At 41.5% G+C, this 14,581-nt stretch overlaps 1 protein-coding gene across 7 annotated transcripts in view; it reads right to left on the reverse strand.

The window, feature by feature from the left end:
• Nucleotides 1-11,795: 11,795 nt before the first annotated feature.
• Nucleotides 11,796-14,581, reverse strand: part of RESF1 (retroelement silencing factor 1) — a 35,229-nt gene continuing 32,443 nt past the window's right edge. For 6 of the 7 annotated variants that reach the window (XM_065034841.1, XM_065034862.1, XM_065034882.1 and 3 more), the window contains 2 exons: nt 14,142-14,216; nt 11,796-12,992 (listed from right to left, as the gene is read on the reverse strand). In XM_065034841.1, the coding sequence (XP_064890913.1) occupies nt 12,850-12,992; nt 14,142-14,216 (218 nt within the window). In that variant the 3' untranslated portion in view covers nt 11,796-12,849. Of the gene's footprint in view, nt 13,581-14,141; nt 14,217-14,581 lie in introns of all 7 variants that reach the window. The other variant, XM_065034889.1, reaches the window with a different exon arrangement.

Here is a 14,581-nt window from a genome sequence, read left to right on the forward strand (position 1 = left end):
CTATTGGCCTTAAGGTCCATGCTCATGACATGGTGGCTCCAGCTGTGTCCCACCTCAGGCATCAAGGTGGCCAGGGGAAGATGTTCGTCTTCATAGCTGTGGACTCCCAGACAGTGTGATCTTCAGTGCTGATTCTATTCTGCTGAACCTACCTTTTGGTCTTTGATTTTCCCTTTTATCCTCTCAGTTTTGGAGACCTGTGATCTTCTGTACTTGCTCATTTGTGCATCCAGATTGCTTGTCCTCCCTGCGGAGTCAGCTCTGAATCCATCCCAAAGGCAACCCATCACTCCATCCGCATCCCACAGCTGTCTTCCTGAGGAATCAGCTCCCCAGGCTGACCCAGAGACAGCCCATCATTTCGGCCTCACTCTGCAGCTGTTTTAACCACAGCGATTTTACAGTATCTATCCTGTGGTCTACCAGATGTTCAATCTGCAATTAGCTAAATTTATTAATTCCAGGTCAGCAATTCTATTACTGTTTTACAGTTATACTAAGTCAGTGATTTGGCCAGTCTCTGTCCCAGCAGAAGACATGCTAAATATGTTTGTCCTGGTTTAGCACTTTAGTCACTGGCCCATCTCAGCTCTAAGATCCTCTTTCTGTACCAAGAGCCAGTGACCCCCCACTGCCTCCAGTTTTCCTCTTACAAAACCGGAGAGAGTCAGGAGTCACAAAATAGGAATATGAGGCCATTAACATGCAACAGAAAGGAGGGTGAGACTTTAAACATTGTTTAGTAACACAGTCTTAACAGTTTACAAACCACAAGCTAATTGTCCAGACCAGCTTTCCTTCTCTAAAACTGTGCTTCTGCATTCACATCAGAGACTCTATCAAAAACCTTTTGCATGATTGCATTCTGAGGTTATTTTTAATAGAAATCTCCAGTTTAATAACAAGTTTAGTGTCCCTCTGCCAAAAACTCTGAGAAACAGTCTGTTCCACAGGCTACAGTATTGATCTAGCTGGGAAAAAAAACCATTGCCTCACTCATGGCTGACTCCTACACAAAAGCTGGGAGTACAGAATTCAGGCAACTTGCTCTAGAAAAAGCTGGCTTCTTCAGCAACTTATTTTCAATAATTTAGATTGACTTCAATGATAATAAGTAAATTAAGCAAGGTATGATGCACAAAGGACATAAGTAGTTCAGAAATTGGTTTGTGCACTACATAGGACTTAAGTTGGAAATTAAGTCTGTGTTAGATCTTGCTGGCCAGTTTCCTGGAGATGATGACTAACCTGCCTCAGCCCCCAGCTCTTAACACAAACCTGTCCCTGCTGAAAGGACCACTGGAGTAACAGAATTCAGTCCAGGAGAAAAATTATTTCAGAGCAGAATTCTCCTTCTATAATCTTATCATGAACACATAGACCAAGTCTCCGAAGTAAGGCAAGTGGATATACTTGCTACTTGCAGTTAAGCTCATTTGTAGGAGGGAAGTCTTAGTCCATTTCTCAATTCTGATGTGTCTCATTTCTGAGCTCTGTCCCACTGTGCTACTTCAAACTGACATGATTTGGTCTGATTTAGCGAAAATGTCAGCTCTATAAATTATCATTAGTAAAAATCCTAATAGTAGAGTTCTAAGTGTCAAGTTCACTCTATTGCAGAAACATGAAATTTCACAGGTGTTGTGTAACTTCTCTATTTTAGGCACGCTAACAAAAAAAAAAGTAGAAATTTAAAATTATTTTCACGCAAGGATAGGAGAACGAAATCACTGAGAAAGATAAGAAGTGGTGAACACAGCCCTGAGAGGAAACTAAGACCTGATATTTCTTTTGGGCTTTTTGCTTGCTGGAAAAATGGACAGTCAAATGTGGGGAGAGAAGCTGCCACCTCCTCCCACTACTAGAGGTTTCTGTACTACTATGTGACAAAGAAACCCTCAAGGGTGTAAAAACACAAGCTTATGATGTGGGAACTACTGTAGGCGTTACTGGAGGCTTTCTGAGCTCTGCTTGTGAAAAGAGTTCAACAACCCTTGAAGAGATACAACCACACAGTGATTTTACACGCTGTGCTCCTGCTGTTGTTTCCATTTGGGAGAATAAGCAGCCCCTTTGCTATGATTATAGGTAACATTACGCATTGAGCACTGGTGTCACAGCTTCTGAGTATCTATAGAGCTAATACACACCTAGGATTGGAGGACTTGGGCATCCTGGCCATGGGCAAGTGGTGGATTTTATGTTCTTCACACCTCCTTGTGCACTGCTCTCATGGAAATATTAACTGGTCTTTCAAGGTATAATGATTTTCTCCTTAAAACCTGTGATGGGCCACCACCTGCTTGTTCATCCCTCATTCATCTCTCAGTGGGATGGGGGAGGAACCAGCAAAAAAAAAAAAAGGATGGGAAAACTTGAGCTGAGATCGAAACAGTGAGATCACTTACCAATTACTGTCCTGGGCAAAACAGACTTGCCTCAGGGAATTTAATTTAATTCATTATCGATTAATATAAATATTTGAGTAGTGATTTTGATTCTTCTTTAAAAAAAAAAAATCAAGCATTTATACACAAGGAAAACACTTTTCCTCTCCCATTCCCAGGCTCAGCTTCACTCCATCACTCCAAGCACCTCTTCTCCCGCCTTGTTACCACTGCAGGGCACACTGGGGCCCTTCACGGAGACAACAGGCAGTGCAGGGCTTGCGGTCAGGACACAGCAGCTTCTCTCTGCTGCCCTTTCCTAAACTGCAGTCCTCTGTGGGCTGCAGTCTCTTTGGGGGTGTACCTGCTTCAGTTTTGGCTCATCCATCAACTGCAGGTCTTCTGAGGAAGTATCTGCTCCAGTGTGGGTCCTCCACAGGCAGCAGTTACTTTGGGAACCACAGAGCACCTCCTCTTCCAATTCTGGTGTTCCCTTTGTTGCTTCTCACTCTTTCATTTCCTCCTCTCTCTTTGGTGTTTTCTACCCTTTCTTAAACACATTTTCCTGGTGTGGGTGGCAGGCTCAGCTGTGTCTGGCAGTGGTTCATTGTGGACCTGGGTGGAGCCAGGGAATCCCCAGGCCTCCTCCCACAGAGAAGCCCTGCAGCCTCCCCACTGCCAAAACCTTGATGCTGACACCAAATACAAAATTATATACCTATTATCAGAAAAAAAAATCTATGTGCATCTTATTAATCGAATTTAAAAAAACCCGCTAGCTTGCTGTTATGATGTTTAACCCTCCAGATTTCTTCCCAGACTCTCATTAAGACATTGCCTAGAGTCAGAACCAAAAGGGACATCTCAGCCTGACTAAACCAGGGAGCCCTCCCAAAACATACCTATTTGCTAATTTCAGGTTTTTTCATCAAGTAGCTGACCTCTCCGTCAACACTGATCTTTCAAAAGAGAAGGTTCAAGAAGTAAAATGGCACATTGTCAATCCACTTTGTGCTTTCCGCAATTTGTATCCTGATACGAAAAGGCCTAAACTATAGGCATGGAACCAAAGTTGACTTCTGAGTGAACCTCCCAACCAGCATCATTTTAGCAAATCAAAGTTGATTTCTAAGCAGACTTCCCAATCAGCATTATTTTACCACGCACAACGTTGACCTCTAGGCGAACTGCTCGACGAGACTCATGTCAGCATAAAATGTGCAAAAATAGAGATAAATTAGCAGAACAGAAACTCCTCGGATGAGGCCAGGCTCCTGGCCAGACCTGGGGCATGTTCAAGTGAGGAAACCAAACCACCAGATGTTTCCATGCATTTTGAAATATGTATTTGTTAAGCTGTGTATAAGCAGGACCCCCTCACAGCAATGACAGAGTCCCCACCTACGAGTGGATGCACTGCACAGGATTTCCCAGTTGCCAGGAAAGGTTCTCCAATCCTTCGCTGTGACAGGGGGTCCCCAGCTGAAGCACAGATCTGGATGATGGTAAAGTATTAGGGCAATTGGTGATGCATCTTTCTTAATCACTATAGTTATTTCTGTGTAGTAACAATTAGGTGCATTGTCTTGCTTCTTCTTTTGCTGCTTTAAGACAAAGTAAAAGTAAGCTTCTCTTTTGGACTTGTTGTCTGTGTCCTTTGTGCTGACACTGTCCACTGGCAAAACATGTCCACATCAGAATTAGCCATGAATATGCATCACAACCAAGAAATAGTTACAAATCAATCAGGACTACAGAAAGACAGCAGAGATTTCTTCTGCTGAAATCCCAGGAAGACCTCTGACCAGATCTGTATAGGAAACAGCACTTGCAGCTACTAGCATCTAGTCATCATTGACTATGCATTTTACCCTTCTCTTGGTCCCAACACACAGACCAGTGGAGAAAGTGAGGGTCTCAGCAAAACATAACAAAACAACTCCATGTAGTTTCTTATCTCTCTTGCAACAAAACATCCCAGGAGTACAGAAGAGCTGAAAGCCGCTCGCACTAACCCAGCACAGAGTGCATCCCCACCAGACAGCAGTGGGACTTCTCATCTTACTCCATTTTTTTCCCTGAGAGCTTTTCTTTACACCATATATGGAAACCTATCATCTCAGTGCCAAATTAAAAACAAGGCAAAAGCATTCTGGGACTAGCGTTCACAAAGAAATCTAGTACAAGTATCCTCGGGATACAGTCATTACTAAACATCTCTTTTATCTTGCTCATTATATCAGGGTGAAGCTTTTCCAGAATAGGTGTATGTGAGGGGCAGCAATGACTTACCCAGAATATATATTGTCATAGCAGAGTATGAAGATGTCTTTCAACATTAATACCACAAAATCAACAAGGTTTACAGAGCCATTAAATCCTTAGAATTAACCTTATTTACATTTATAGGTACGTCCAAATATTAAATCATGTCATGGTTTTGCATTTTACTTGAGCTCTCTGTCCCGTATTATTTCTATGAAGAGTATCTTTTTGTCACAAGAACATTTTAAAATTTAAGGTTTTGGGACTCATGCATGTTTAAGTCTTGTCTGTAGCTGTTTAAAGTCCTATCAGAGAGTAACTTTGCTTTGGATGTACTTCACAACCTCACAACAGGTTAAACCATAGCTGCATGAGATGCAGAGCAGAAATGTTGAGAAGCAACATCAGGTTTCCCTATAGAAAGCATTTCCTGTTGGCTCTTCTGTCCAGCTGCTCACTTATACTGTAGTTGCCGGAGGTACCCGCAGGTGCAGCAGATGGTACCAAAGACAATCGTGTTTGGTCCTCTGCTACGCAAGTCTGTGCCAAGCCAGCACCACCACAATGAGAGGTTTGATGTTAACATGTGACATTTATGCACAAATCCAGACCACTTCTTCTGTGGAGCAGATGGTCTTCAGGCCTTTTACGCTGCTCCCTGTAGATACTCCTTGTAGCCATAATGCTGCTCCTTGCAGGTATTTTCCTCCAAGCAGCTGTCTGAATGGACGGTGGCCAATTTATCAGTCGTGGCAATTTATCAAAGAGATTCCAATATCAGCAAAATCACTGTGAAGTTAATACATCAGAGACTGGAATGGCATAGAGTGGTTTAAAATAATAGCAACCTGGTGAATATGGCATCATTGAACCCAAACTGCAAATTACATTCAAGGGCATTTGCTTACAGAGCTGGACAAATAACAAATGTATAATAACCTCTGATGTATCTTGAGATTAACTGCCACTAAACTGATTATCCATAGGATCAGACAATTTTCCCTTTGTCAATATACCTTGGCAAGCCAGCTGTGATAATGAACAGAAAAAAACTGCATTTTTTCCCACCTATATGATTTTTGTCTTGCTGCTGTCTTTTTCTTAGTGTTCATATTTGGAAATAGACGATCTTTGCTGTTTTACTGATATGGGGATTCTTAATATTGGTATGATGATTCCATTTGTCTTTTCCTCCTGTGCTGAGAGTATTTTTTATATATATATATATCTACATATATATATTTATAGACAGTTTTGCAGAAGTTTCCTGCAAAGCATGCTGCCAGATCTAGTTAGGATTCTGCAGATCACACTTTAAAGAAAAGCACCTGTTCCACCAGCTCACAAGTTGTTGTCGTGGTCCTGATGGCTCGTATTAGGAAATCTTCCACCCACCTACAGACTATGTCTGCTATGCGTACCAAATATTTTTGACCTTTCTTTGGTTCTGACTAAACGCCTTAGAAGATGCATTTGCATGGGGGGCCACAATCTATCTCCTGCTGGGCTCTAAGGAGAGCATTCTTTTTTCTTGTTACTTGCAGAATGACTGCATGCACAGGTAGAACATTTATCTTCGTCTTCATTCATAGCCATTGTATTTATAGCCTGTTATTTCCAATCTGTATTGTCTTGACTCTTCCTCAAAGTCCTCCTGAGAGAATACTATGAACTAAAGGATGTCTTTCAGGTTTATATTGGTGCTGCCCTTTCTAGTTCCTTATGTCTTTGAGCACAAACAAGCAGCCCTCTATGCCAAACTTAATTTTGGTTGAGTTTAAAGGTGAATCCTGCAATAAATTCTCCTTGCCTAAGCTGCTTTTAGTGCTTCAGGGAACGCCGCATCTTGTTTCTGCAGTGCCTGAGACTCAGGATAGTCTCTGTACCTCTAAAGCATAAGACACGTGTATTTTTTTAATGAATGTAGTTACATTGTTACAGAGGCAAATAGGCAGAGAAGTACTGTAAGCAGTGAGATTAACAAAGTGCATCCAACATCTCCAAAGAGATGCTCCCCCACCAATGCCATCAGCAAACTCTCTACAGTGTCCCCTGTTCAGACCTGTATTTCCCCTGGTGCAAATACAGCCCCCTGATTTCATCCCACATCCTTTCCTGGTAGGGTACAATCAGCATCTCTTGGGGCTGTCTAGGAACCACATGTATGCTAATTTGTGGGCAAACGTGAGGGCTGAGCTCTCCTTGTCTTTACCACCGTGTTGGGGGAAGGATTTTCTCCTCTCAAACCAGCCACCAGCATTATATTCTCTGTTTTCTGCTTGATGTCGGCCAACAGAGTCCAAAGTTACTGGGTAAGAGCACACCGGCAGGGTAATTTGTTTCTGAAAGTATCTAATAGGATAAGGCACTAAGGAAAGGCATTAACATACAGAGCTTTTTCTTTTTTTACTCCTTATTAGCTGTATTTCCACATTTTGGCCTGAAAACCATCTTCTATGGTGATTTACTGCAGAATTATTTTGTTGCAAATTATCCATTTTCTAGTTTCCAGTCTGTAGTCTATTGAACACATGTTGCTATAGCAGAGGAACTTTATTTTTTCATTTTATTTTTAAGGAGAATGCTGTTTATGGCTTTTTTGAAAGCACTGATGATTGGAGGAAAGAGGATAGTCCCCTGGGGGATATGGGAGGGCTTGAGATGCACAACAGTGCAGGCTCAGTTTCACAGTCCTGACACCCTTTCGGAACACGTTTGTTTCCTCTACGCACTTAAATTATTAGTGCCATTGCAACGCAAAACTGAAACAGAAGCAGGAAACCTCTGTCATTTTACACTGAGGCACCTTAGTCATTTTTAAACTGAAATAATTTAAGAATCATCTAAGCCAGCTTTAAAGGCTCAAACCAGTGATACTCATCAGTTAGCATTGCACTGAGACACACAAGGAATGATACGAACTAATCAGTACTGCAGAATGCTTATGTGTAGCAACAGAAAGCAACGTTACAGAAAACAGACACCTTGGCAAAGCCCACCATTGCACTGTATGAATGTCTTTCCCTTTATGCCGCGATACAACCATAAACGTAGAAATGTTTATCTTCCTACTGTTCATTAAATGCAAACACTGAGGTGAATTTTACCTTCAACATCAAAGACCGCAAGGCCCGCCTTCATGTGACCTTCAGCAGACACCGTTTTCCATCATCACAGCCTTTAACGCTATGGAGGTGTCCTCAGAGTCTCAGCACAGGGACTGAGATGCTTGCAGAGAGACACATGGATCTTCATTTTCCCGTGACAAGTGTCATAGCATTAGACTGAAAACTTCAGCCTGTCTTTGACTACGTACTGTGCCTGGTTGGGATGGAGTGAATTTCCTTCATATGGTGCCAGGTTTTAGATTTGTGACTAAAACAGCACTGCTAACAGACCACAGGAAGAAAAGCTGGTGCCCAGGAAGAAGAGAAAAATGTTTTAAAAAGCAAGGTTGCAGTGGCAGCCTTGCAAATTCAACAAGAAGTCCCAGGCGGGAAAAAAGGTGAAGATGAAGGCAAGGTTTCCAAAAGGGTGAAGTATTTAGGTCTAGGAAGGCAGAAAGACAAGGACTGAGACAGGGATGTAGTAAGTGTGGCCACTACAGCCGAGTTTAAAGGACAACATTTCTAGAATAAAGGCTGTATTCTAGATTACAACCTACCTGTCTGCCACCAAGAAAATCCCTCTTCATTGGAAAGCAGAGCACAGACCTGGCTAGCATCCAGCTAATGAGGCAGTAGTGGGAATAACTATTTACTTCCAGTGCCTGGGAAGGAAAGTACGGTCAACACCAGAGGTGGTGGCAACATTTTTCCAAGTTCCCAAGTCCAGCACTTTGTAATGCGTGTTTTCCTGCATGTTTTGTTTTTCTTGATGACTGGCTTTATTCTTGATTTAGAAGGACCAGGTCACTGTATAACTGGACACATGGCAAAACAGTGGGTGTGATTTATAACATGTCATGACAATTATGTTATGGCCACTTAATTTATGGCATCTGTGTTCATATCTGGTCAAAGGAAGCAACAATGTTGTGCTAAACTATGTTAAATTTGTTATCTCACTCTTACACAGGCTTCCAGACTATTGCCCTTCTTGAACATGACTTCACTAGATGGTTTGGGCAGGGGCTCCTTATCGGGTCATGGAGCAGACATGAACTCAGTTTCTACACAGGCATTGCTGCCTGAAGCCAAAGATAGGCACCTGCTGGACAGACCATCCTTCGGGGCCGTGGTCTCATCACACCACCAGCCCTTGTGAGTATCTCTGATTGTACCTGTTGGAAGTGGGCGAGCAGAAGCAAGTGTTTTTGGGAAGCACTCTGTGTGCATTTCTCAAACTTCCACAGAAAGTTACTCTTTGAGTTTCCTGAGGACCCCATTTTGCCATGCAAACCTGCAAAGGTTCATTACAACCCATTCTCCAACTCATTAATGAGGATGGCAAACAATGACAGCCCCAGTATCAATTGCTGAGGAATGCAGTAGTAACCAGATGCCAGCTGGACTTTGTACCACTGATCACAGACTGTATCACTCCAAGCCCAGCTGGTCAGCTAATTTTCCACCCAGTGTGTAGATCACTTATCCAAATTATCTCTCTCCAATTTGGCTACAAGAATACTATGAGAAACCACATCAAGAGCCTTGTTAAAAGTAAATAATTTCTACAGTCCCCTTGTCCGCAGAATCTGTCATCTTATCATACAAGGCCATCAGGTTGGTCAAGTGTGATTTACTCTTTGTAAATACACACTGACCATTCCAAATCACCTTATCCTTACTGTATTTGGGAGGTCACGGCTTCAAGAAGGATTGTTCTATAATCTATAATCTATAAGCTATAATCTATAATCAAAGAAAGGGGACAGGCTGGCTCACCAGTCTCCTGTAGTTTCATGGGTCATCTTCTTGTATTTGAAAATGGGTGGCAAATGACGTTTACCTTTTTACATTTATCAGGAACCTCATCCATGACTCTCTTGGGGGACAAAGGCAAGAATGATAGAAGTGGTAGTTCTTCCTACTGCCACTGAAAGTTTCCTAGAAGGGAATGGGAAGAAGAGAGAAGACAAACACCAACAGGACAGGATGTTGTACACCCACATCCTACAGTTCTGCATGTCAGGGGTCAGCTGACCAATGGCTCCCTAAGGGCCAGGGCCCAGAGGCCAAGGGAGATAGCACAACTGGTAAGGCAGGAGCCTCACCAGCCAAGGCTCCATCTCCACAGCACCCAAGCAAGGAAAGCAGGACAGAGATGGTAACCAGGGACAAACCAGGGTCCAGATCACCGGACAAGCTTGTAGTGATGAAGGAGGGACAATGTGAAACCAGGCAGCTTCATAATAATAATAAGATACATCTGGGTCCAGGCAGGAAGACCTCCACCAGTCACAATCTGGATCAATGGGCAATTTCCATGCCCACATGCAGGCATGACTGTAACAGAGCTAGAGACAGGTAAACCATGAGCATTGCTCAGGCAGGGACTGAAGCTCTGGCTTGATCTTAAATAGAGTTCCTGGGCCTGTGAGCACGGGGTGCAGGTGACAGTCCCACAGATAGATGACCAGGACCATTAAGACCCATTAGTGCTCTCAGAGCCACAACAGGATCCACAGTTTGCACAAACTAACCCCACTGGTGACATTCATATTACAAGTCCTCTCAAGTACAGGCAACGCACAAGAAAATGGGCACACATCACACCAATGATGGGTATCTTCAGTGCTAGTGAATGCCCTCATGCTCAGGTTTGTCAGTTCACTTAAAGCAACACAGCACTATTTTTTTTTTTCACAATAGCCACATCTAGGCAGACGTGAGCATCCTGCCAGTCCAAGGCCAAGGGCTTGCTGTAGTATTGTGGCTCCAGTCAGCACCCTAAGGTGCAGGAGAAATGGTAACTAAGAGCATCTGGCACAGTCCTCTTAGTAGGCAGGTGCACGCAGCAATTACACAGTAAGTGCAGCACGGGTAGGAGGCCAACCCTAAGTGCAGAGTACTTCAAGTGCAAAGTTTTATGGGATAGCTACTGAGCCAACACATGACCCAAGCAGAAAGGATGTGACCAGCCTATCCTAGAGATCCTAGCCATACCAAAGTGGTGTAGGCACAACTCACTGTGTAACCACATGGTCACAGAGCCAAGATTCACTCCTTGGTGTTAAAGAGGAAGAAGATGTAGCTCTATCCACTGGGTCTCAAAACTGGCATTCTCACCTTCTGGATCCACAGGATCAGTAAGAAAATTTCTCCAAATGCTTAGAAAGTAGTTGTCATGCATCAATGGATTGAATCATTTCCTATTGAAAAGAATTCACTCAAGCATTTAAGCCAGCTTCATGTATCATCATACAGAACAAAACCCAAAATCAATTCTTGAGAGGAATTACGTGGGTTTTGTACCAGGTACATTTAAGGCTACAATGAATTTTCCTTAATGCAGACAGTATACTACAGGTGCTAAACTCCCAAGAAAATTAAAAATAAAACCTTTTCAGAGTTGTCAGCATTATTACAAAACTCTCCAGTGGCAATGTTCCCCACAGACTAATAGCTGGGCATCCAGCCAGAAAAAAAACCCACTAAGTTGTTAGGAAGCTGTGCCAGACAGGAAGGGAGCTTAAAACCTCCTGAATAGCTCCCTAGTTTGAGAAGAGAAATGTACAAATGATGGAAGGGGAGGACTTCTTTCTCTCAAAAAACCCCATTTTTAGTTCAGCATACACACAGAGCTAGGAAATTATAATGCTATGCTCCACTGGGTAATTACATCCAAGATGCCTACAAACATACATCTTCGTGACCAGAGTAGTACTGAAGCCTTTTTAAAGTACTCATGGCGATCAATTCCCAACTCCAAGTCAGAGCAGGTGAAAGAAAAATAAAAAAGACGTCAAAGAGAAAAACACTCCTGATGTGTTTTCTGATGTATAAGTACACGTTGTTAGGAGTTCCTTAGAAAAAGCTGGGACTCAAGTCCAGTTCTCACTTGCAACTATAAAGCCGTTTAAGAAGGAAGATCTGGCACTTATTTTAAAGCTGCTTTTCATCTACAGGAATATCTTCGATGCCTGTTTAACTAACTGCAATAAACACAACTTCATAGTTTTGAACTAAAAAAGAAAAGGCATAACCTTCAAAAGTTTATTTAAAATATAAAAACTGTTCAGTGAAATATCTACAGAGCTTTTACTTTCAGTAGAAAGATTTAAACAGATAGAAAGAATCCAGTACAAAATTTCTGAAAAAATACGGTTCAAACTTCTGAACAACAGTGAAAAGGCACTTAAACAAAAGACACTCAGCAACAAATATAATTCATGTCACAGTCAATGTGTAGTCAAACATTAACTAACACTTCATGAACAAAGAAATTAATTACAGTCTGGTTAAAGTGAGCAACATAGTCCAGATAAGAGTGAGTTCAAGCTCCCTGTACTTCAACAAAAGCGTAAAGAAAACAGAGAGAAAAAAACTAAAGAACTCTTCAGTCAACTAACAGTTTACGGCACTGAGTTCAGATCAAGAGCTCAGTGTTCAATTTGAACAAGTTCCACAAAAAGAAATGTAAGAAAACTGGGTAGCAGCATAAACACTTCATGGTATCCCCAAATCTGTATGTTTGAGGGTTTTATATTTGTATTCCCAGTTTAAAAAAAAACAATAATAAAAGTTTCTACAAAAACAGGAAGCCTTGTTAGAAGCACAACAATCAGACTAGCATAAGCAGAAAATAAACACGTAATGCTTGAGAATTCACTGCAATCCCTTTCCAGTAGGAAAACTTTTCCACTGTCGGCAATGGAAAGAACCACAGGTATAAGTTTTCCAGAATCAGGAAAGGAAATAGACTGTGACCATTTAAATGAGGTTTTGGGTTTTTTTGGTCAAGATTCAACTAACTCCTGTATCTTCAAAACAGAACTAAACAAAAACAAGCATGCCAAAAGGAAACAACACATTTGACAATGGCATTTTCAGCACCAAAGCATATTTGTGCAATAAATACGGAATAAGATCTCGATCATTCACAAATGAGGCAAATAAGGGAAAAAATTCCCAACACCCAAAAAAATGTATTTTAAAAAAAATTATGCAGAAATGTGAAGTAAACAGGAAAAAGGATTTTACTGTTGGCATTTTTCCCAGTGATACTGAGTAAGACCTATGATAGAGGAGTGCTATCAAGGCTTTTGCATCTTTTTTTCCAGATACTTTTTCCTGTAGGTCTGAAACATCTCTTTTGAGTCTTTCATTGAAATGTGAAGAGCCTCGACATCTCCATCCAGGATCTGTATAGCTGTGTCAAGTGGAATACTGTCCTTGGCTGAAAGACAGACAGAGAAGCAGGTTAAAGCAAAAGTCTAAGAGTCTTAAATGACCCTACTCCTTCTGCATGTGGTACTTAAGGCCACACACTGTCAAAGAGGATGTCACAAACTTCCTTCCTAAAGCACCAGTCACCTCAGATTTAAATCATCTTTAAAGCACCAACTGGTCATTTGGGCCTCTTTGTAATTTCTGAAGAACATTAAGAAAGGTGTAAATGAAAGCAAGTAGTTGTGAAAGTAAGAGAAGAAGCCAGAGGAATGGCAGACACCAACAGCCAAGGACACATTCAACAGCAATAAAAGATGTAAACATTGCAAAATGTGTTGCTTGCATCAAGACCACAACAGATAACTTGTCAGCAGAGGGCTTGCACTCTGATAAGAAGAAGATGACAACAACGTTAGAGCATGCTGAATGCACCATTTCACTCCCTGTTAAACAAGCGGGAAAACAAGACCATAGCCAGAAAGACACCTAAAGCAAAGAACCAAAGACAGCAGGGAGCAACCTCACCCAAGATTTGCAAAGGATGGAGCAACCAAGATCTTGAGATGAAAGATGCCACTGTTATAACTGTTGATGCCTAAAAGGTATAAAAGACCATCCAGAAAGTAATTTGCCAATCAAGAGAAATGAGGCAGATGTAGGTAGTACTGGCACCACTTTTCCTCTGTCTGTCATATAAGTAATTCTGTCCAGACTACTGGGACACACAGGTCCAAGTGCTTGTGAGCACAGGTGCACATGCAGACAACATCAACTTACTGTGAAAGCCAAATAAAATTTAAAAATCACTTTCTGTTTTTGTAGTCTCACCACAGATTTTGTTATGTTATTTCCTACATTTTGAAGTAGGAAAGAACTTAGTCTTTAGCTACAGTTTAAAACTGTACTTGAATCTTGTTATCGCTGCAACCTCAAATTCAACTGCACACCCATATGCAGGAAAATTCCAACAAATTTTTATGGCAAGAAGAATATTTACAACTCGTATGCTTACTCTACAGAATTCATTTCAGCAGCAGAACTAGTAAAGAGTAAGTTAAAGCATTTTATTAAGATTTGCTACTGTAAAGAAATACTTAAACCCAAGCAAAGAGTATTCAAGTTGTATTTCGAAATGGATCATCAGAAGTTATTTCACCTGTAGCGATCTCTTCCAGGTTTTTTTGCTTCACTGGATCACACTTTAACCAATCTTCTTTTTTACTTTTCACACCTAAAGAGAAAATTTTAAAAATGTTTTTGAGTTTCCTGTTTTACCAGTTTGGGTCTCCGTTCAGTATCAAGTTTTAACACATATACTAGCACATGCAAAAGAAAACTTCCTTTAGGTGTGAACGTGACTGCAAGGGCTGGTATGTACAGCTTAAGATTTGGTTTTATTTAAAATCAAATATAATGTTTGACACAAATATGTTTTACATTGCACCATGCGAAATATCAAAAGGTTGGGGATAAGGAGGAGGAAGAAAAGGCACCTTAAAGCAAAGACGGCAAAGGCTACTAAGACTGTGTGTAGGACATGTCTGGCACAAACCCTCTCCCTCAATACCACAAAAGATCTCTCTCCCTCCTCTCTAC

The sequence above is a fragment of the Columba livia genome, chromosome 1 (assembly GCF_036013475.1).
Source record: "Columba livia isolate bColLiv1 breed racing homer chromosome 1, bColLiv1.pat.W.v2, whole genome shotgun sequence".
NCBI lineage: Eukaryota > Metazoa > Chordata > Aves > Columbiformes > Columbidae > Columba > Columba livia.